General features: G+C 35.0%; 1 protein-coding gene across 2 annotated transcripts in view; it reads right to left on the bottom strand.

Moving 5' to 3' along the window:
- Positions 1–21497, bottom strand: part of LOC150105647 (serine/threonine-protein kinase Nek10-like) — a 268426-nt gene that overhangs the window by 214606 nt on the left and 32323 nt on the right. For both annotated transcript variants that reach the window (XM_090394286.1, XM_090394287.1), the window contains exon 7: positions 13516–13583. In XM_090394286.1, the coding sequence (XP_090250412.1) occupies positions 13516–13583 (68 nt within the window). The remainder of the gene's footprint in view (positions 1–13515; positions 13584–21497) is intronic.

Below are 21497 nucleotides of genomic sequence, written 5' to 3'. Positions count from 1 at the left end.
ATAATAGTTGTGGTGGGCGGTAGATGGCGTTGATTGGTAGTAGAGGTTCGGTATAGTGGTTAAGACAGTTGTATAGTAGGTGTCCTTCCGCGATGAGTCTTCGAACTCCTTGGAGGTGTCACGAATAATAACAATAATAATATAGATAATTAATAACAAAGGGGATAATGTACATCCTTGTCTCACACCAGATTTAACATTAAACCATCTTCCTGTACTTCCTTCAATTCTAACTGCTGACTTGCAACTCAAATAAAGACTAAGTATTGCTTGATATAATGCCCCATTGACACCATATTACTGTAGCGTATTGAATATCTTCTCTCTTGGCACCTTGTAATATGCCTTTTCTAGGATCGACAAAACTTAAATACAGATCTTTCTTATATTTCCATGTTTTCTCAACTATTTGTCGTAAAGTGAAAATATGATCCTGACAACCTCTATTTGGCCTGAATCCAGCTTGTTCTTCACCAAGCTTTTCTTTCACAATTCTTCTCAACCATTTCTCAAGTATACTGTCATAAATGTTGTCTAGAACACTCCAGTAGCGAAATACCTCTGTAATTCTCACATTCAGTTTTATTTCCCTTTTTATATATGGGTACCATTAGAGCTCTACTCCAATCATCAGGAATTCGTTCCTCTATCCAGGCCTTCTGAACTATGCAGTGCAGCCACTGTAAGACTTTTATACCACCATACTTCAGCATTTCTGGTCAAATAGCATCTACTCCTGCTGCCTTTCCACATTTCAAGCCTTTGATGGCTTTTTCTACTTCAAGTATGGATATGTATTCCTGACTGTATGCCTGTTGAGTTTTTTACCATTGTGCTATCACTGCTCGTTTCATTTAGCAATTTTTCGAAGCAAGTACTCATACTTCAAGGATATCTTTTTCTCCTGATTTCATGTCACCTTTATCATCTCTAATTTTACAGTACTCTTTCCTCCATTTCTAAGCTTCCTCAACAACCACCAGAATATGTTATCACCTTCTTGATATTTATTTTCTATGTTCTTGCCAAAGGACTCCCATAACTTTTGTTTAGCTAGTTTTACAGTGTTTAGCTTTCTTACTTTTGTCTCTGTATTCTCTAAGAACACAAGCTGACTTATTTGCCAGGAAGCTTTGATATGCTTTCTTCTTTTCCTTCACTGCCTCTCTAACTTCCTGTGTACACCACGGAGGTCTGATTTTTCTATCCTTGCAGACAACCTCACCACATGCCTCTCTGGCTGAATCAATCAGGGTTTTTCTTCAAGGTGTGCCACTGAATCTCCAAGGTTTGGTTCTTGTTCTCAAATTCTTTCATTTTTTCTTCAATAATCTTTGTGTATTTTAGTCTACAGTTCACACATGAGAGCTGCTCAACTTTTATTCGCTTTAAAACTTTCTTACATGTCATTCTTTTCAATATGAAATTCAATTTTATCCTGCTCAAGACTAAATAGTCGTCACTTCCAAATTTCAAATCCTCTGTACACTCTGGTGTCCTGCACCAATGAGAAAACATCACTATCAACAATAACATAGTCCATGGGATTTTTCGTATTCCTTGCCTCTTCTCTCCATGTCAATTTGTGCACATTTTTATGTTGGAACATGATGTTAGTAATAACCAATCCATGTCTTGAGCAGAAATCCAACAGGTATTTGCCATAATTATTAGCTTTGCTCTTTTCTCTAAATTTTCCCAAAATATTTTTGTATGTCTCACAATCATTTCCTACTCTGCTATTTAGATCTCCAACAAGGACCAACTTTTCCTTTTTCATTGAGTCAGTTGCTTTCTCTCAAGTCTCAAAAAATTCCTCCACTTTTACTGTAGTAGAACCTTCTGTGGGACCATAGGCACAAATAAGTCTCATTGTCCAGTTCCCCATTCTGATATTTGCCCACATCACTCTACTTGAGACTGACTGCCATTCAAGAAGATTAGCCTCGTATTTAGTGTTGAATACTATGGCTACTCCTTGTTTTCCTTGATTTTCATTGCCTGAATATAACATTTTGTATTTATTGCTCAGAAAGATCTCACCAGTTTTTGTCTTTTTTGTTTCAGTCACCCCTATTATGTCGATCTAGTACTTATCTAATTTCTCAGTTAGCTCCATTTCTTTGCCATTCAGGCTTCTTATGTTGATAGTACCGATCTTTAACTCTGTTGAGTTGGGGTGTGTTTTCAGATTTGTTCTAGTAGCTGACTTTTTGCTGTTCGCCCTGGTTCCCTGGCGAAAACAACGGGGGGCCTTGTTTAACCGGGTGATGCCCTAGCCGGCATGAAATTTTGTCATTTTGTACCATCATTTTTTATATTGGTTTAAGCCAATAAGGATACAATTTGGTCGGCTAAATCCCAAATTGCCAGCCCATCCTCATTCATTCAGTATCCAGGTGGTTACCCAACAGGGTGCACTACAAGAAGGTAAGGATTGGACTTCAGGTCAGAAGCCCTGGTCGGTTCTCTGCATTCCCTTAAAGGCTATGTGGAGGTCTCCTCTCAGTTATACAGCTTTGACCCTTAAGCACCCCCACATGTAAATATATATATATATATATTTTTTTTTTTTGTGTACAGATGTATGCATGCATGTATGTATACTCTAGCTGATGACCATAATATGAAGGTTGAAACATCAGAAAATTCAAGTTATTACTCCAACACAGTAATAGTCTCCACAATTTTACTGTAAAACATGCTGACCACCATGTTAAAATTCAAGAAAGGATACAAAGGTATTTGAGCGTCAAGTCAAATTTCCCTGAAATCAGAAATGAGAAATAGTTAAAACAATGCACAATATCAATAAGTAAATAATCTTAGGGGAAAAATAACTTTTTAGTCAAAGATGCACTCTTTCTCAAGGAATAGCCAGATCTTTTTTCCACTAGAAACAAAGTATAACAAACACTTCCATGTTATATTTCTGTGCTGGGTATTAGTTCATTATTTCATGAGGTTACTTTTTTTTATTATTTTTCTTTCTTTTTACTTTATATTTTAGTTGATTCTGGCTAGAGAAATAAAAACACAAAAGATACATATATATGCAATTTGAACCACTACCCAGCACAGAAACATAGTATCACCATCTCTGTCCTGAAGTATAGAGCATACACACATCAAGTAAAAAGAAAACAGTTAGTATACATAAAGGATATCTTAATTAGAAACAGATGCAATACAAAAAACAGTTATTAACAAATTGCAACAAGAACCCAAGACAGCTATGTAATCATCATGAAAATCATAACTATAAAGTTTTCTATGTCACTCAATCTTCCTCATATGAAAAAAAGAGAAGTATGACTAAGAATACAGTCCAGAATCTTGAAACAACATAAAAGTTTTGCCTTTTAAACAAAGTGTCTGCTATACCACAATCACCAAAACCATCTCACACCCTCTGTTAAACATAGAGGATATATGTGTATATATATATATATATATATATTGTGCATTTGATATACATTATGCAAGGCACACAGCCCCTCAAGAGAAATAATGACAGAACATACATCTGTAGATGTAAAAAAAAAAAAATAAAAATAAAAAATAAAAATAAAAAAAAGACGGTACAAAATTCACTCACTCCACATGATGAATGAGAAATAATGTTATCCAACAGAAAATTGAAATGTCTTATATCTCATAAAATAGTTAAAAATAAGATTGTAAATTTATTTGTTCACCCATTCAGTGCAATAAAACCACCTAATACTCAATTTTATATGGTCTTAGAAGTGGGGCAATGGAGTGGTGAGCAAGAAAACAAAAACTTGCTTTTTTTACAGGGAAACTAGTAGTAGCATGGAATGCACTGCCTGAAAGAAAAAAGTGAAAGTGTACACATTAAATGAGTTTTAAGAATAGCATGGCAGATTTTGTGTTGTTTAAAGCAGACCACCCATGATGAGTTTCACAATTTAAGTCCTGAATAAATAACAATATACCAGCCGCTTAACAATAACATTTACAGCATTATTTCAAAGTCGAATGCAGAAACTATGAAAGTTTCGTACAAAATTTGACCAGAGAGCTTATGGGAATACACTCACCAGCATTTACGAGTTGCCCTAGTGTGGACCTTATAGGAGATATGATCGCTTGCCCAATCGTCCACATATTTGCCTTCTATTGGTCCATTTTGATAAGGTTTCACTGGCCTGACAGCTGTTTGGAACTGGTTGGGTCTCCTCAGAGACCAGGCAGAAACCTTAAGAGAGAAAAACTCTCATTCAGTACCAAGAAACTCGAAGTGTCAGAGAGATGTATTTTTCGTAAGTGAACGCTTGTTTGGTGTGAGTATTTACTAAAATAAAGAGCCAAAAGGATTCATTTCGGCGATGCAAAATTATACAAATCAAGTGGATATTAAATCCGACATCCTTTCAAAGCCGAATGCAGAAACTATAAAAGTTTCGTATGAAATTTGACTAGAGAGCTTGCTGGCATTTATGAGTTGCCCTAGCGCAGACCTTATAGCAGACATGACTGCTTGTACAAGTGTCCATTCGCTTTCATAGTTTCTTGTTCTGCTTCAGCCTCGCTCCACACCACTCCTCCTGTATAACCTACACATAGAGTCATTTGCTGTTATGGCCCTCCTTCTCAACTCTACTCTGTCATACTGCAGCAACAGACTCGACTATCTTAACTCTCTCACTCTTTTCTTTTGCTACTTCCAGTAATTCTTTCAAGTCCTCTGTTAAAATGTTGTTTCTATATGATTAATGCTTAATTAGTTTTTTACTTAAGTCTATCCTTTCTTACCTAAAACCTTATTCAATCAAAATCCTACTGGCTGCTCTATTGTTATATATTTTACCTTTTGTTATTTATTCTTTCTTCTCTTACTTTAATCTTATTCTTATATCTAGGATTGTTTCCTCTTCGGATACTGGCGAATTTTTATTTTGCTGCGCCAGCCAGTATCCTATAGTAGAAAAGATCCTTACTAAGGGAGACAATACTAGATTCTTAGCTTTCTTACACAATATCTTATTTAAACTTCCGTATAGATTCAGATTATTGCAGTCATGACCTAAATCTATAATTATACTTTCTTTCTAAATCCTTCCCGCCAAAATAGGTTCTATTTCTATAAGTGGTAAGTTGGAATCGTAATCAGGCATGACTCAGGTTCAGGTAAATATGACATGTTTATTGGAATATCTAAAACACAATACAAAATTCATACACTAAATTATGCTCAATACTAAATAAAACTCTAACTAAGAGATTAACACATTCTAAACTAATCAAATCTTATAAGGCATGCTAAACACAGTAACTGTACATAATAAATTTAGTTTAATCCTTTATCCAAGTGTGAGCAAACAAAGTTTGCGCCTGAAAGTATCTTCAGGACTGGGTTAAGGTGGTACAACACCAGGGCAACTCGTTGCAAAGGTGGAGCAAGCTACCTACACTCCTATCTCAGTATCTCCTATAATGCATAACACATCTCCTTGTGGATATGTCTAATGTTATGCATTAAGGGAAGGGCCACTACCCAGACTAGTTTCGACCTTTATTGAGGTCTCTTCAGTGGGAGCCAGGCCCAAGTGGAGATATCAGGCAGAAGCATTAGCAGGTCATCTCCACCTATAGGAATTGCCAATTGGTGTGAGCAAACTTTTGAATAAAGTTTAATCCTTTATCCAAGTGTGAGCAAACTTTGTTTGCTCACGCTTGGATAAAGGATTAAACTAAATTTATTATACTCTAACCAAGTGAAAAATAAACTTTCAACAGTAACTGCACATTGGGATAGATATCAAATGATATGAAGTTAAGCTAAATTCCTTTCAGTAATATTACTCATAAGAGAAAACTAACAAACATTCTAATGTTACTGAGATACTAAATTCTACTATTCTTATCACATCAAGTTAATCCTATCACATACAAAATTACAAAAGATCTCTTAAAGAAAGTTAGAAAAATTAGAAAGTTACTCTCAAAGGAGGTTAACTTTCTAATTTGAGACTGTCCACAGAGTTCTTTAGAATACAGTTCTTAATTTCACATTCATAAACAATCTTCTCTCTTCTAATAAACTTTCACACAAAATTAGAGTAATTGCACCTTACCGAGCTTTTTCCATGTCATTCTGCACCACGTGTGCGTCTGGAAACTTCTCATCTATTGGCTGTCCATACGCCAACGTAGGGGTTATGCTATCTTCATTATTTCTGCCGAAAACGGACTCAATCTCTGCATTTTAGGAACATTTTGATGGGGACTTTTCAGCGATGGCTTGATTCTGCTATTACTGGAAATTTTACCTTCAGCTTTGCATAGAATCCTACTTCATTTTAAGAATGCTCACAGTCCGACATCTTATCACAGACTTCACCCCCTTTATGCGAAACTGCCCACTAACTTCCAAACCACCAAAACAGGAAAATGTTACGACCAGAGAGAGAGTTCCAATACGGGCTAAACCCCCTTATATTCTTCTATAGAGCGCCCTCTTTTCTCAGTCCCCTTTGTGCACACAGCCCTTATCTTTTCACCCCTTTGGGTTCATCCTTCACCTTTATGACGCTGTTATACCTAGATTCACAGAATACATGGCAACGTAATTTTCCAAGTAGGCTATAGCCGCTAGCGTTACGCTGTACATGTGTAGCTTTATGCCTTCCAGGAATTATTACTTAGCAACTTTTTAGATGACTTGCAGTAAATTTTACATAGCTTAAGTGAGGCTTAAATTTAAATCAGATTATCTCTCTTTTTAGTCATAGTTTAAAATGAAATCTTAATATAATCACCACAGCTTACATATAAGGTACTTAAAATAAAGAATACAAATTTTACATAAAGTGAAGAAGGTTCACTTTTAATTACAACTGATGTGCAGGTATTTCTCTTTGCCAGCAAGTTTTATATGTTAGGTTCTAAATGAATGATTTCTTTCCAAGATTCCTTCATTTAGGATCTAACACCTCTCTCATACCATACCTTTCTCCTTTTAAATTATTCGTTCTAGCCACTATAATCATTTCTTTCACCCTACGCATTTGTGCTCTAATAGCCTTACTTACATCATTAATTTTCACACCAGGAAAGCATGATTTTGTCAAACTCTCATTGATCACACCTTTTAAGATTGAATCACATATAACACTCGCTCCGTAATTTTTATTTCTCTCCTGATCATGTCCTCATTTTTCTTTTCTCACACTTGCTTCTTTTTGTTATTAGCTGATCCACTCGGTAGACATTTTTGCAATCGCTCCAGCTGCCGCTTCACCCTATGTATCACTCTGTGCAACTGAGCTATCTCCCTCATTGCAGTTAACTTTTCATTTTTTATATCAGTCAAACTATTCTCTTGTTCTACACTTTTACTCTCACTTTCAACCATGTCACATTTAATCTCACTCTCAATGCTATCTCGTGTTACATCACAATTTTCAATAGTATCCTGACTTTCATCCAGTATGTCAATCTCACGACCTGAGACACACTTTTGATCCTTGCTTTCATGACACTTTCCAAACACTATCGTTCTCCAACCAAATTCCAGCCACTCTCAGCAATGCATACATTCCGCAGACATTGCACTAGAGATGAACTCCCTCTGATTAAATTCTTTAAACAGTGATGACAACTTGGAAGCCATCGCTCTACTTCGCATTGGTGCCATGTGCTATGTTACGTATCTTACTGTATCTTATCAAACGACTAAATTAGCACTATTTAAAACAAAATTTTTAAGCTAAACTAATTAACTCTGCAATACACTCTAATTCCAGCACAATTTTTTAACTGATAACGCTATTTTTTTAAAAACTAAATAACTTATCTTTTGGAGCTCTTCAAACACAATCCTACCATCCAACAAGCACCTGATGGATTCTATTAATTATATAATATATATTAAATGATATATATTTTAAACACTTATTTTAGATAACAGGAAATGAAGAATGTCATATATAATTATCATTAGGCATTCTATAATATGTTCGTAGTTTATATGTTGTACTTATTACAGGAACAGTTTGTTACAGCTTATAGGAACTCAGAAGAAAATACTGATTTGGCTTTATGAAGTAGAGTCTTGATAACAGCACTTCCTTCCTAAATAATCTGTGTAGAAAATAACATATAAGGCTTCGATTTGTGTTAAAAATTATTACACTCACTCCAGTGGTTGGAATGGACATTACCAATGGTGCATCGCTCTAGAATCACCTGAAAGTGGGCTATGCTCTTAAAATTTCATTAAATGAATAATATTACAGGTGATATTAGGTGATTTCAGAGGGATGCACCATTACTCATCACCACCATGCACCTTTGAGTCTCAGTAATGACTTACTGAAGATCGAAGAGTTACCTGCTCAGCAAACTCAGATTCTAAACAATAAAAAATTATACAAGCATCAGACATAAATGATTCAGAAGAAAGAAGAAAGATATAATTATATGCCTAAGAATCTTTTCTTAGGCGTTATCATTGAGACATCAATGAGTTCATTTATGAAAAATCCATAACTTATAAAAAATGAATTACCAGGCATTCTAGATCCTGCCATGCCTGATAAGAACTAATAGTTTGAAAAACAGTTGGCAGGATAATGAAGCCTTTAATGAAAAAGTACTAATTAAAGGTGAATATATGAGCTCTGAACAAAGTCAATCTTTTAATTCATGTAATAATACCTTGACCATTTATGCCATAAAATATTACAATTTCATAAGCTCTGATTCACTTTTAAAACTTAAAGTTTCGAAGGCAAATTGTTTGCCTACTTGGTATAAAATAATTATGTGAATGATGATTATTCACCTAGTGTCAAAACAATCATTGTTCTAAATGTTTCATGAAAAAGGAAATTAGTAAAGTCACTGTATCCTCGATTTAATTATAAATTTTCTTATAACATGGGAAGGTGAAAACATTTTTCTGCAAAATTTTAGCACAAGTTTTATTGTAAACAGAAATTCTCGTTTAAATGTGATTGCTGAACTGAATATGTTTACATGTTGACCTGCCCCCAACACTACTTTGTGATATTCAGATAAAATTTTTGAATGTTCATTGATTTATTTATTTTTATAACTCTTCATCCAAAGAAGGTTCAAAAGCTATATAACATTAGTGCTGTAGTAGGTTAGATTAGATTATCTAACCTACTAAATCTGGCGTCAAGACCAAACACGGTACTCCAAGTTATTTAACACCTCCAGAAAGGTAGGCGGTGATAATCACATATTGGGTAATGGAAATCAACTACCATCTAAAGATTATCACAAACATCCATTCCACAGTGAGATTCAAACCTATATATTATTGGATGCAAAGCAGATGCAATCTATTTGACCACCAAGGCTGGAATTTATGATTACACACTGTATCCAGTTATTATGCACATAATGGAATCTGTAGACACCCATACAATAAAAGAGATCATGATCCCACATGAGGTATAATATCTAATGATGTTTACAGTTCTTAGTTTAATTTTTACATCAAGAAAATTACTGTAACCAGAAATTACTGCAGTGACATATCCCTAAATATGGACCAACAGAAGGCAATATATAAACACTTTTAGCATTCGTGCTTTTCCTATTAGGTTCGGCTAGGGCAATTCGTAGTATGGTGGCATTGTATTCCTACAAACTCTCTGGTCAATTTTTGCATGAGACTTTTATAGTTTCTATATTTGGCTTTGAAATGATATTGGATTTAATATCCACTTAATTTATATATATAGGGGTGCTTAAGGGTCAAAGCTGTATAACTGAGAGGAGACCTCCACACAGCCGTTAAAGGAATGCGGAGAACCGACCAGTGCTTCTGACCTAATGTCCAATCCTTACCTTCTCGTGGTGCACAATGTTGGGTATCTACTTGGATACTGAATGAACGAGGATGGGCTGGCAATTTGGGATTTAGCCGACCAAATTGTATTCTTATTGGTTAAACCAAAATAAAAAATTATGGTACAACATGACAAAAATTCATGCCGGCTGGGGCATCGTCTGGTTAAATAACACCCCCGTTGTTTTCGCCAGGGAACCAGGGTGAACAGCGAAAAGTCAGCTACTGGAACAAATCTGAAAACAAACCTCAACTCAAAATCACCAGAGTTAAAGATCGGTACTATCAATGTAAGAAGCCTGAATAGCAAAGAAATGGAGCTAGATGAGGAATTAGATAAGTACCAGATCGACATAATAGGGGTAACTGAAACAAAAAAGATAAAAACTGGTGAGATCTTTCTGAGCAATAAATACAAAATGTTATATTCAGGCAATGAAAATCAAGGAAAACAAGGAGTAGCCATAGTATTCAACACTAAATACGAGGCTAATCTTCTTGAATGGCAGTCAGTCTCAAGTAGAGTGATGTGGGCAAATATCAGAATGGGGAACTGGACAATGAGACTTATTTGTGCCTATGGTCCCACAGAAGGTTCTACTACAGTAAAAGTGGAGGAATTTTTTGAGACTTGAGAGAAAGCAACTGACTCAATGAAAAAGGAAAAGTTGGTCCTTGTTGGGGATCTAAATAGCAGAGTAGGAAATGATTGTGAGACATACAAAAATATTTTGGGAAAATTTAGAGAAAAGAGCAAAGCTAATAATTATGGCAAATACCTGTTGGATTTCTGCTCAAGACATGGATTGGTTATTACTAACATCATGTTCCAACATAAAAATGTGCACAAATTGACATGGAGAGAAGAGGCAAGGAATACGAAAAATCCCATGGACTATGTTATTGTTGATAGTGATGTTTTCTCATTGGTGCAGGACACCAGAGTGTACAGAGGATTTGAAATTTGGAAGTGATGACTATTTAGTCTTGAGCAGGATAAAATTGAATTTCATATTGAAAAGAATGACATGTAAGAAAGTTGTAAAGCGAATAAAAGTTGAGCAGCTCTCAGATGTGAACTGTAGACTAAAATACACAAAGATTATTGAAGAAAAAATGAAAGAGTTTGAGAACAGGAATCAAACCTTGGAGATTCAGTGGCAAACTCTGAAGAAAACATTGATCGATTCTGCCAGAGAGGCATGTGGTGAGGTTGTCTGCAAAGATAAAAAAAATCAGAACTCCCTGGTGGACACAGGAAGTTAAAGAGGCAGTGAAGGAAAAGAAGAAAGCATATCAAAGTTCCTGTCAAATAAGTCAGCTTGTGCTCTTAGAGAATATAGAGACAAATGCAAGAACGCCAAACGCTGTGTAAAACTAGCTAAACAAGAGTCATGGGAGGACTTTGGCAAGAATATAGAAAATAAATATCAAGAAGGTGGCAAAATCTTCTGGAGGTTGTTGAAGAAGCTTAGGAATGGAGAAAAGAGTGCTGTAAAAGGAGTTACAGATAATAAAGGTGACATGAAAACGGGAGAAAAAGATATCCTTGAAGTATGGAGTAATTACTTTGAAAAACTGCTAAATGAAACAAGCAGTGATGACAGCACAGTGGTAAAAAACACTGACCAGGAATGCAGTCAGGAATACATATCCATACTTGAAATAGAAAAATCAAAGGCTTGAAATGTGGAAAGGCAGCAGGAGTAGATGCTATTTGACCAGAAATGCTGAAGTATGGTGGTATAAGAGTCTTACAGCGGCTGCACTGCATAGTTCAGAAAGCCTGGACAGAGGGACGAATTCCCGATGATTGGAGTAGAGCTCTCATAGTACCCATATATAAAAAGGGAAATACAACTGAATGTGAGAATTACAGAGGTATTTTCCTACTGAGTGTTCCTGGCAAGATCTATGCAAGTATACTTGAGAAACGGTTGAGAAGAATTGTGGAAGAAAATTTTGGTGAAGAACAAGCTGGATTCAGGCCAAATAGAGGCTGTCAGGATCAGATCTTCACTTTACGACAAATAGTCGATAAAGCATGGGAATATAACAAAAATCTGTATTTAAGTTTTGTCGATTTGGAAAAGGCATATGACAAGTTGCCAAGAGAGAAGCTATTCAATATGCTGCAATTATATGGTGTCAATGGGTCATTATATCAAGCAATACTTAGTCTATTTGAGTTGTAAGTCAGCAGTTAGAATTGAAGGAAGTACATTATCCCCTCTGTTATTCATTATCTATAAGGATCACATTATGAAGGAAAGTGGTATTAAACATGATATCAAAATTGGAGATGTTAATCAGCTCTCTGCTTTATGCAGATGGTGTTATACTTCTGAATAAATCCACTACAAGTCTGCAAGATTCTCTGACTAAATTGAATAGCTGTTGTAATAGATATGGTATGAAGGTCAGCAATAAAAAGACAAAGACAATGAAAATAGGCAGAATCATTGAAAATGTCAACTGTGTTGTGAATGGAGAACCTGTGGAACAAGTAAAACATTTCAGCTACTTAAGCACGATTTTTAGTGAAGATGGTAAATTCAATATAGAAATAAACAACAGAATCAACAAAGCTGGTATGGTGGGAAGTCAATTGAATAAATTCATATGGAATAAAAGAGAAATTAGTCAGAACACTAAATTAGCTGTATACAAGACAGTGTTCAAACCAGTTTTAACTTATGGATCTGAGAGCTGGGTCAGAAGTAAAACACTTGACCAAAGACTAGAGACCGTAGATATGAGAGTCCTGAGAAAGATTAGAGGCGTGAACAGATGGCATCAATGGCAATATCATATTAAAAACGAGGATATTAGGAAAGAACTTGACATTGTTAGCATCCTAAAATCGTTAGCCGAGCTAATCTCAGGTGGTATGGTCACTTAAAACAGAATGGGTGAAGAAAGATTAGCAAAACAAGTGTTCTCGGCCAGGTTGGCAGGAAAACGACCCAGAGGAAGACCAAGATATAGGTGGATTGATATGGTACAAAGTGCCTTAGACAATAGAAACATAAGATCTGATAATGTTGGAGTCTTCACAAGTAACAGACTGATTTGGAGGAAAATTGTAGATAGGAAGTTAGTAATGATGTAATTTTTTTTCATGTAGTACTATCATATCCTGTACACCCCTTGAGGGTACATGGCAGGAATTTGATGATGATGATTAATTTATATAATAATACAATGGTCAGTATTCACAAGCATGATATATAGAAATAAACAACTAAGAAGTTAGTAGATTATAAATTTTTAGCAGGGAATGTAATGCAAAGCTGTTACAGCTTGAGACGAATGTGATAAGACATTAGCCTTTACAGTGTAATGAGAGATGAAATGCCTTTTCTGTAGAAAAATTACTTAATCCATTGGCGTTTGAAAATATGTCTATCATAGTTAATAACTTACTCAAATGAGAAATGACGAAGTTCTGAAACATTTACAAGAAACATTTTGCTTCGTAACACATAGTGATCATGTTTTGTTTTCATTACTCAGAGAAGTGTGTAAATGAAAAGCATTTAATTTGCCCTAATTTTATTATTATGCATTTTCTTCCAGTCAAACATTTTCAAAAACTGTTCAGATATGAAGAAAAAAATTCATGCATAATAAATATTTTTATTAATACAAAGTCAAATTTTTACCTTATGCAATCCTCTCTGTAAGAGAAATTGCCTCAGGTGCTGACAGTTTGCTAACTTTTGGCAGATACCTCAAGCAATGAAGAAGGAAAAAGAAATTTAGGAAATAAAAATGACAATATGGAAATTGCACACAAAACCAAAATTTCATGCACCTATTCACTATAATAGTATATATTACATTATTACAAAGACCAGAAAAAAAAATTATTATTATTGTTTATTATGATTTATCAAATATTTTTTATTTCAATAAATGACAGTTTAAATTTTTAACTGTACATATAAAAGTGTTACCTATATGAGTAATTAAATATAGATAACGAAAGATATAATTTAAATCACTGGTCAGTAATATAGTTTCTTTTCAGGAAATAAACTTGTAACAATAGAGTTTTCAAAAATATCAGATAACAGAATTCTCACTTAAAAGTTATTATTGATCTGTGTAGTCACCTAACTGGCAAACCGTAGCTTAGTAGAGTAAAACATTAATCCCAAAATGCATAGGAACATTTTGAGAAAATCTGGAAAAAAAGGGCAAAGCTAATAATAATGATAAGTATTTACTGGACTTCTGCTCAGGAAATGGACTAGTTATTACTAATGCTGTTTCAACACAAAGATGTGCACAACTTCATGTGGAGAGGAAAAAGAAAAAATGAGAAAAGCCTCATTGACTATGTCATTGTTGATTCAGGATACAAGAGTGTACAGAGGATCGGAAATTGGAAGTGACTATTACTTAGTACTAAGCAGGATAAAAATGGATATCACACTGAAAAGAACAGTAAGTAAGGAAGTATTAAAAATAATTAAAGTTGAGTAGCTTTTACAGGTAAACTGTAGACTCAACTATACAAAAAATTATTGCAGAAATAATGAAACAGATTAAAGACAAGAACCAAGACACTGACTGATTCAGTAAGGAGGTATGTGGTGAAGTCTGCAAGGATAGAAAAATAAAAACATCATGGTGGACAAGAAGTTAAAAAAGCAGTTCTGGAAAAGAAGAAAGCATACCAAAAAAAAAAAGTTGGCAGATGTCCTAAAATAATGAAGAGAATAATGTAACAGAGAGCTAAGCTATATATAAAAGTAGTTAAACAAAAGTCATGAGAATACTTTGGTAAGAGTATGAAAAATAAATATCAGGAAGATGGCAAAATGTTCTGGAGAATATTGAGGAAGCTTAGAAATGGAGGAATGAGTACTGTAAAAAGAAATCAAAGATGATAAAGGTGACATGAAAACTGAAGTTCAGGATATCCCAGATATCTCAAACATGTGGGAAGGCTAATTCATCATACATGTTGCTTAATTTTAATGGTATAGATGAGAACACAGACTGATAAGAAAATAACTATTTATTAACTTATTGCTGATATTTCACTGGTATTCTATCCAGCATTTTAAGAGCACAAAAACAGTTTGTCACAGTATGTGAGATAACCACAATCTGGTATAACAATGTGACTAGTTTGAGCAATTGTAACGTGCAACACATAGACTGAATTCCTAATTAAGCCTCTATATTGGGGAAAAAAAAAAAAAAACACAGAGAGAGAAGGCAGGTATTAATTTGGTCTTAAAATGACTGTCTCCCTAATCTTTGGCAAATTTATACAGCCATACTTGTTGAGGTTTGAAGTACATTTCAAGGCTTCTGTTGATTCTAGGAACAACCTCTCTGACTTGTAAAAGCTTCTGTGCAGCACTTTTGTTTTTTTCCAATCGATCCTGTGTGCAGGGGTACTTGCCATAGCAATAGTGCCAGATATGTTTTTTTGTTCACTGAGGCAGTGAACATAATGATGTTGTGTTCCTAAACAAATCCAGCATGTCTCCAGGAGTCTAACTAAATTAAATAACAGATGTAACAAATTTGGCATGAAATTTGTTACATCTGTTATTATAAATGGAATAAGAGAGAAATTAGCCAAAACACCAAGTTAGAAAATTACAAGATGGTGTTCAAACCAGTTTTCAGTTGTGGATCTGAAAGTTCGGTTATAAAAAAAGCACTTGATAAGACTAGAGACCACAGATATGAGGGTTCTGAGAAAAATTAATGCAGGGAACCAATGACATCAATGGAAGAATCATATTAAAAATGAAAATATTAGAAAGAAACTTGACATTATTAGCATTCAAGAATGTGTCAACAGAGCCTAATATAAGGTGATATGGTCACTAATGGTGATAAGGTGATAAGGTGATAAATGGAATGGATGAGAAGAGGTTAGTAAAACAGATGTTTGATGCCAAGATGGCAGGAAAAAGACCAAGATCTAGGTGAATTGATTCAATGAGAAGTGCCTTACAATCATGAAATGTTAGATATGACAATATTAGAGTGCCCACAAGTAATAGACTGATTTGCAGGAAAATCGTAGATAGGAGATTAATATAATGTAAAATTAATCATATAGCACTGTCATAATAAACCTGAACACCCCTTTAGGATACATATCAGGAAATTGATGATGATGACATAAAAATGTTATCATTTTTATATTTTTATATATCAGTATAATCAAAAATACAATTTAAATCATTGTTCAGTAATCCAGTTTCTTTTCTTGAAATAAACATGCAACAAAATAGTTATACAAAAACATCAGATAATAACAGATTCTCATTAAAAGTTATTATTGATCTGTCTAACCAAGAGAGTACAATATCATGCAACTTGCTGCAGCATGCATAATCCCAAGATTCTTTGAGAGAAGCATTGAAAAATATGTTTCATATGAAGTGTATGCATTTCCAGTTTCCTTCTTATTAATTTATCAGTTTTATCAACAAAGATGTTTTATTAACGCTTATATTTCGCTGATTTTCAACTTAGCATCATCAGAGCACAACACACATGTAAGTGCGACAGTGAGTGAGTGAAACAATATAATTGCAAAAGACAAAAGATCTAAAGTCCTATTTTTGGCCCTCTAACAAAAAAAAAAAAAAAAAAAAAAAAAAAAAAAGCAGTTATCCAGGAGTTTTTCTTAGGATAACCATCTCCCAAATTTTTGGCAAATTAATGCAACCATATTTGTTAAGGTTAGGAGAATTCTTCAAAGCCATTGCTGATTCAAAAAATTATCTTTCAGATCTATAACGACTCCTAAATAGCACATTCATTTTCCTCCATCTAATCCTGTGTGAAGGAGTGTCCAAAGAGTGGTCTGCCAGTCCCGACTTGCCATAGTAATAGTAGCGAATGTATCTTTCATGTTCTTCCAGGCAGATGTTCACTGATCTTCCTGTTTGCCCATAATAGGCCAATAAGATAAGATTTTAGCTTGTTTGTTTAAATGATATTCAAATTCCTTCTCACAAATGATAGAAGACGAGCAAAGTCACTTAGTCTAACCACTCTTTGTGTTGAAGTTACTGATGGAAAGCAGCATTTCATTTGGAAGCAAAAAGAAGAATAAGTGAAATACACATACTTTCTTGTATCACTGGAACTAAAATACCTAAAGACATTTTTCTGCCAACTATATAAATTAGGCAAAAAGGAAACTTTGCATTGATTATGCTGCTCACAAATGCTCTGAGTCCACCATGATCATACTTAACTTTACTGTTTGCAATATTCAGCTGCTGTGCCATCATTAGTGCATTAATGATGATGGGAAATACAAAGTATACTGTGAGAACTGTAAGATGTGTAGAACAGGTGATAGATATGAGAAAAAGAAAATATGAGTGGAGTGAAAAAAAAAAAAAAAAAAGAACAAGAACATGTAGATAAAAAAAAAAAGAGAGAAGAGGGAGTTGCAAAAGATACCTGAAGAAGGAAAATTAAATACCAGGAAGGAACATTGATTATCTGTTTTATACACACACACACACACACACACACACACACACACACACACACACACACACACACACACACACACACACACACACACACACACACACACACACAGGGTGTCCCAAAATTCATGCAAGAAGTAATTTTGATAGAAAACACAGGTTTTTAATTAAAAATTGTAATTTCTGATTGATTCATAAAATATACAGTATAGGGTTATGCATGGAATAGCATATCGGGTAAATGGCCTCCATGGCTTTGCTGACGCATGCGCGCTCTTTTGTCGAAATTTTCCATGACGTTTTGCATAAATGTGGCTGAATTTCGTTGATACAGCGCTCAATTTCCTCCTTCAAGGCATAGGTGGTCGTGGGCTTGTTGGCATATACCTTAGACTTCAAAAAACCCCAAAGAAAAAAGTCCAACGGCGTTAAGTCACATTATCTGGGCGGCCAATTCTGATCACCAAAATGGGAAATTACACAACCAGGAAATGACTCATGCAGTAATTGAATCGTTTCTCGGGCTGTATGGCATGTGCACCGTCTTGTTGAAACCACATATCGTCCACATCCATATCTTGCAATTTAGGCACAAAAAACTGGATTATCATGTCGCGATAGCGAGCACCATTAACTGTTATTGCCTTACCAGCCGCATTTTCGAAGAAGAATGGACTGATGATGCCTCCAGCCCAAAATACGCACCAAACAATGACATGTTGTGGATGCATTGGTTTCTCAACAATCACTCGTGGATTTTCTGAACCCCAAATGTGACAATTTTGTCGATTAACGAAGCCATCAAGATGAAAATGAACCTTATCGCTGAAGATGATTTTGTTCGAAAAATAAGCATCCACTTGTTGTTGTTCCATAATCCATTCAATGAACTCTTTCGCTGTGTGTGGTCAGTAGGCTTCAGTTCTTGAGTCAATTGAACTTTGTAAGCATAAAGATGCAAATATGCGAATACGCTGTAGAGAGCTTCTCGAAATGCCCAATTCAAGACTATGGTGCCGAATTGATGTTCCTGGACTCTCAGCAACACTCTCACGAACTGCTTCGATGTTTTCTGTTGAACGACTTATTGAAGGATGGCCAGAGTGTATAAGATCACTAATTGATCCAGTTTCCTTGAATTTTTTAATTAATCTTTTCACAGTTGATGAAGTTAAATCACTATTCCGACCATATTTTGTACAAAAATTGTGAACTGTAGCTGCCAAACCTTCATTATTTTTAAAATATTGCTCAACAATGAAAATACGTTGTTCTTTCGTGTAGCACTCCATTTTTAATAACCCTGAACTGTCAGCTGTCTTTTTTTTCTCGTTGGCAACACTTTACCGCACAAATGGCGATAAATTTAAATCTTGCGTGAATTTTGGGACACCCTGTATGTGTGTGTGTGTGTGTGTGTGTGTGTGTGTGTGTGTGTGTGTGTGTGTGTGTATATATATGACTACTACTATTAACTCGGAGGTGAGATATGTTCATTTTAATATAAACTGACTAAAAATCCGAGAATTATAACAAATTGAGATTTATCTTGAAAACGCAACGTTTTGTTGGTATTGACTTCATCAGGCGTTAAGAACATCGAAAGCTATTAAAAGACACTGAAAAAAACATTGAGAACTCTAAAGCTATACAATTATAAAGCCATAATATTCGACTATAAATTATTATGAACTTGAGCTATAGTCCATGTTAAAGTTCTATTGTAGTACACTTGTGCGTGTGTGGAACCACACGATCTCCAGTATCTGATAGTAGAGCTGAAAGAGTCAGGCAATTTATAGCTGAGATTATTGTTCATATGAAGAGGGTCCAAGGTGATTTCTTTTGACTCGACAATGCGGCGTTCTACCTCATTATGGCAAATGTGTAGGTTTGAAGTTACTGTCCAATTTACTTCATGTCGGCGGCTTTAGTTGTCCGTGTTTATTGAAAACAGGCCTGATAGGGCAGTAGCTCTGGTTCTCTTGTAAGCAATGTCTCTCTAGTGTTTCTCGAGACATAGGAGGATAATTTCTCCATTTGGCCATAGTAAGGTTTTCTGCACTCACATGTGACTTTGTATACACCTGGGAATTGTAGACGGTTGTGAGAATGTTTGTAGTTGCTGAAACTTGATCTTATTTTTGGAAGAGTCGAGAAGCATGTTTGTATGTTAAATTTCTTTAAGATTCTACTCAGTTTTTTGGATAGTGTGCTGATATATAGCAAGGAGATATAACCTTTGGAGTCGTCCTGTGTCTCTATGTTGCTACGTTGCCGGTGGGATAATTGTTTGTTGATACTTTTTAAAGAGTAGCCATTGCTTTTAAAGTTCCATTTAAGGTGTTGTAGTTCTTTTTTTAGTTCTTCTTCATCTGACAGTACAGATCTTGCACGATTCACGAGTTGATATAATACCCAACTTTTGCGCTGGATGGTGATGTGAGGACGCATGCAAATATCTGTCCGTGTGTGTGTTGGCTTTCTAAATATAGAGACTTTTATTGATTCAGGCGTCTTGGTGAGTTTAACATCTAGAAAACAGAGGGAACTATTTTCTTCAATCTCCATTGTCAATTTGATATCCTGATGGAGGTTGTTTAAGTGGTTGAGAAACCTGTGAAGATTCTCAATACCATGCTCCCATATGAGGAATATATCATCCACATATCTAAGCCAAATTCTTGGTTTTTAAACTAAAAGAGGAGATTGCCTTTTGTTCAAAATCCTCGAAAAAAATGTTGACTAATATAGGAGAGAGGGGGGCTTCCCATAACTAATCCTCTGACCTGTTTATAACGTTTACCTTCGAATTCAAAATAGCCAGAGTTCACAGTAAGATAGTAGAGAGAACATTTTATTTGAAATCTTGTTCTTTAAAATATGGAGAACTTCTTGTGTCGGAATGTTGGTAAAGAGTGCTACCACTTCAAAGCTCACCATGATGTCAGAAGATTTGAGTTTTAAGTCCTTGATTTTAGAGACAAAATCTGTTGAGTTTTTAATATAAGAAGAAGATTTTCCTGCATAAGCTTTTAACAATGACACCAGATATTTCGATAACCTGTAGGTGGGTGAGTCAATGCTGTCTACTATAGGTCTCATTGGATAGTTTTCTTTATGTACCTTAGAGAGACTGTATGTATATATATATATATATATATATATATATATATATATATATATATATATATATATATATATATATATACACACACATGCATATATACCAAAACTTCCTACTGGATGAGTAACCTTTTTTGATTAAAACTTGAAAGGAAAACCACATAATGTGTTTATTGCCTTAACAACTACAAAGTTGAAAAACAAATTAAGTCTTCTTCATGATGATCATTAAACATGGTGGAATTAAATCTTTTGGAAGGAATCATTCATTTGTTGAGTTAACAGAGACCAAACATATTTGCGGACAAGTATAATTGACAATGGATTATCATTTTGTTCTTGTGTGATGTGATTGTGTGCAAGAGCATTTGCTGCTGCTGTTTTCTGTTTCTCTTAGGAAACTACGAATACAGATTGTTAGAACTGCACTGAGAAGTGTAAGATGAGTGTGTGTGTGTGTGTGTGTGTGTGTGTGTGTGTGTGTGTGTGTGTGTGTGTGTGTGTGTGTGTGTGTGTGTGTGTGTCCATTTTACAGTTTAAGAAACAGAGCAGTCAATCTGCTAACAATTTTGTGCAAGTTGGATTCATTTATTGAAAATGTCAATCTTTTGTCTCTATAGGCAAATTTGAAGATATATATATGAGGTGTGTTCAAAAAAAGACTGAACTTTTTAAATATTGTGCCAACCAGCACAGAGAGAGAGAGAGAGTGTGTGTGCTGCAGTTACTGAGTGCACCTAGCAGCAAGTTTTGACAACAAACTGCCATTTTCCCCATTCTGCTATGAGCATTAGTCATCGAGTTACATCTGCTGAAGTGAGCACATGCACAAGCTGTTCATTGGATTAGTGACAAAGTGATAATGAAAGAGCTTAAAGAACAACACGTGTGTGTGTGTGTGTGAAATTTTGAACATCATAACAGGAGATGAGACGTGGGTTTATGGCTATGATGTTGAAACCAAGATGCAATTGTCGCAGTGGGTGGAGAAAGGATCACCTTGACCAAAAAAGCACAGATGAGTCAGTCAAAGA

This window comes from Typopeltis vanoorti, chromosome 6 (assembly GCF_054136105.1).
Source record: "Typopeltis vanoorti isolate ZY-2024b chromosome 6, IOZ_Tvanoo_1.0, whole genome shotgun sequence".
NCBI lineage: Eukaryota > Metazoa > Arthropoda > Arachnida > Uropygi > Thelyphonidae > Typopeltis > Typopeltis vanoorti.
Note: the sequence above shows the minus strand (reverse complement) of the source record. Positions and strands in the feature narration are given on the sequence as shown.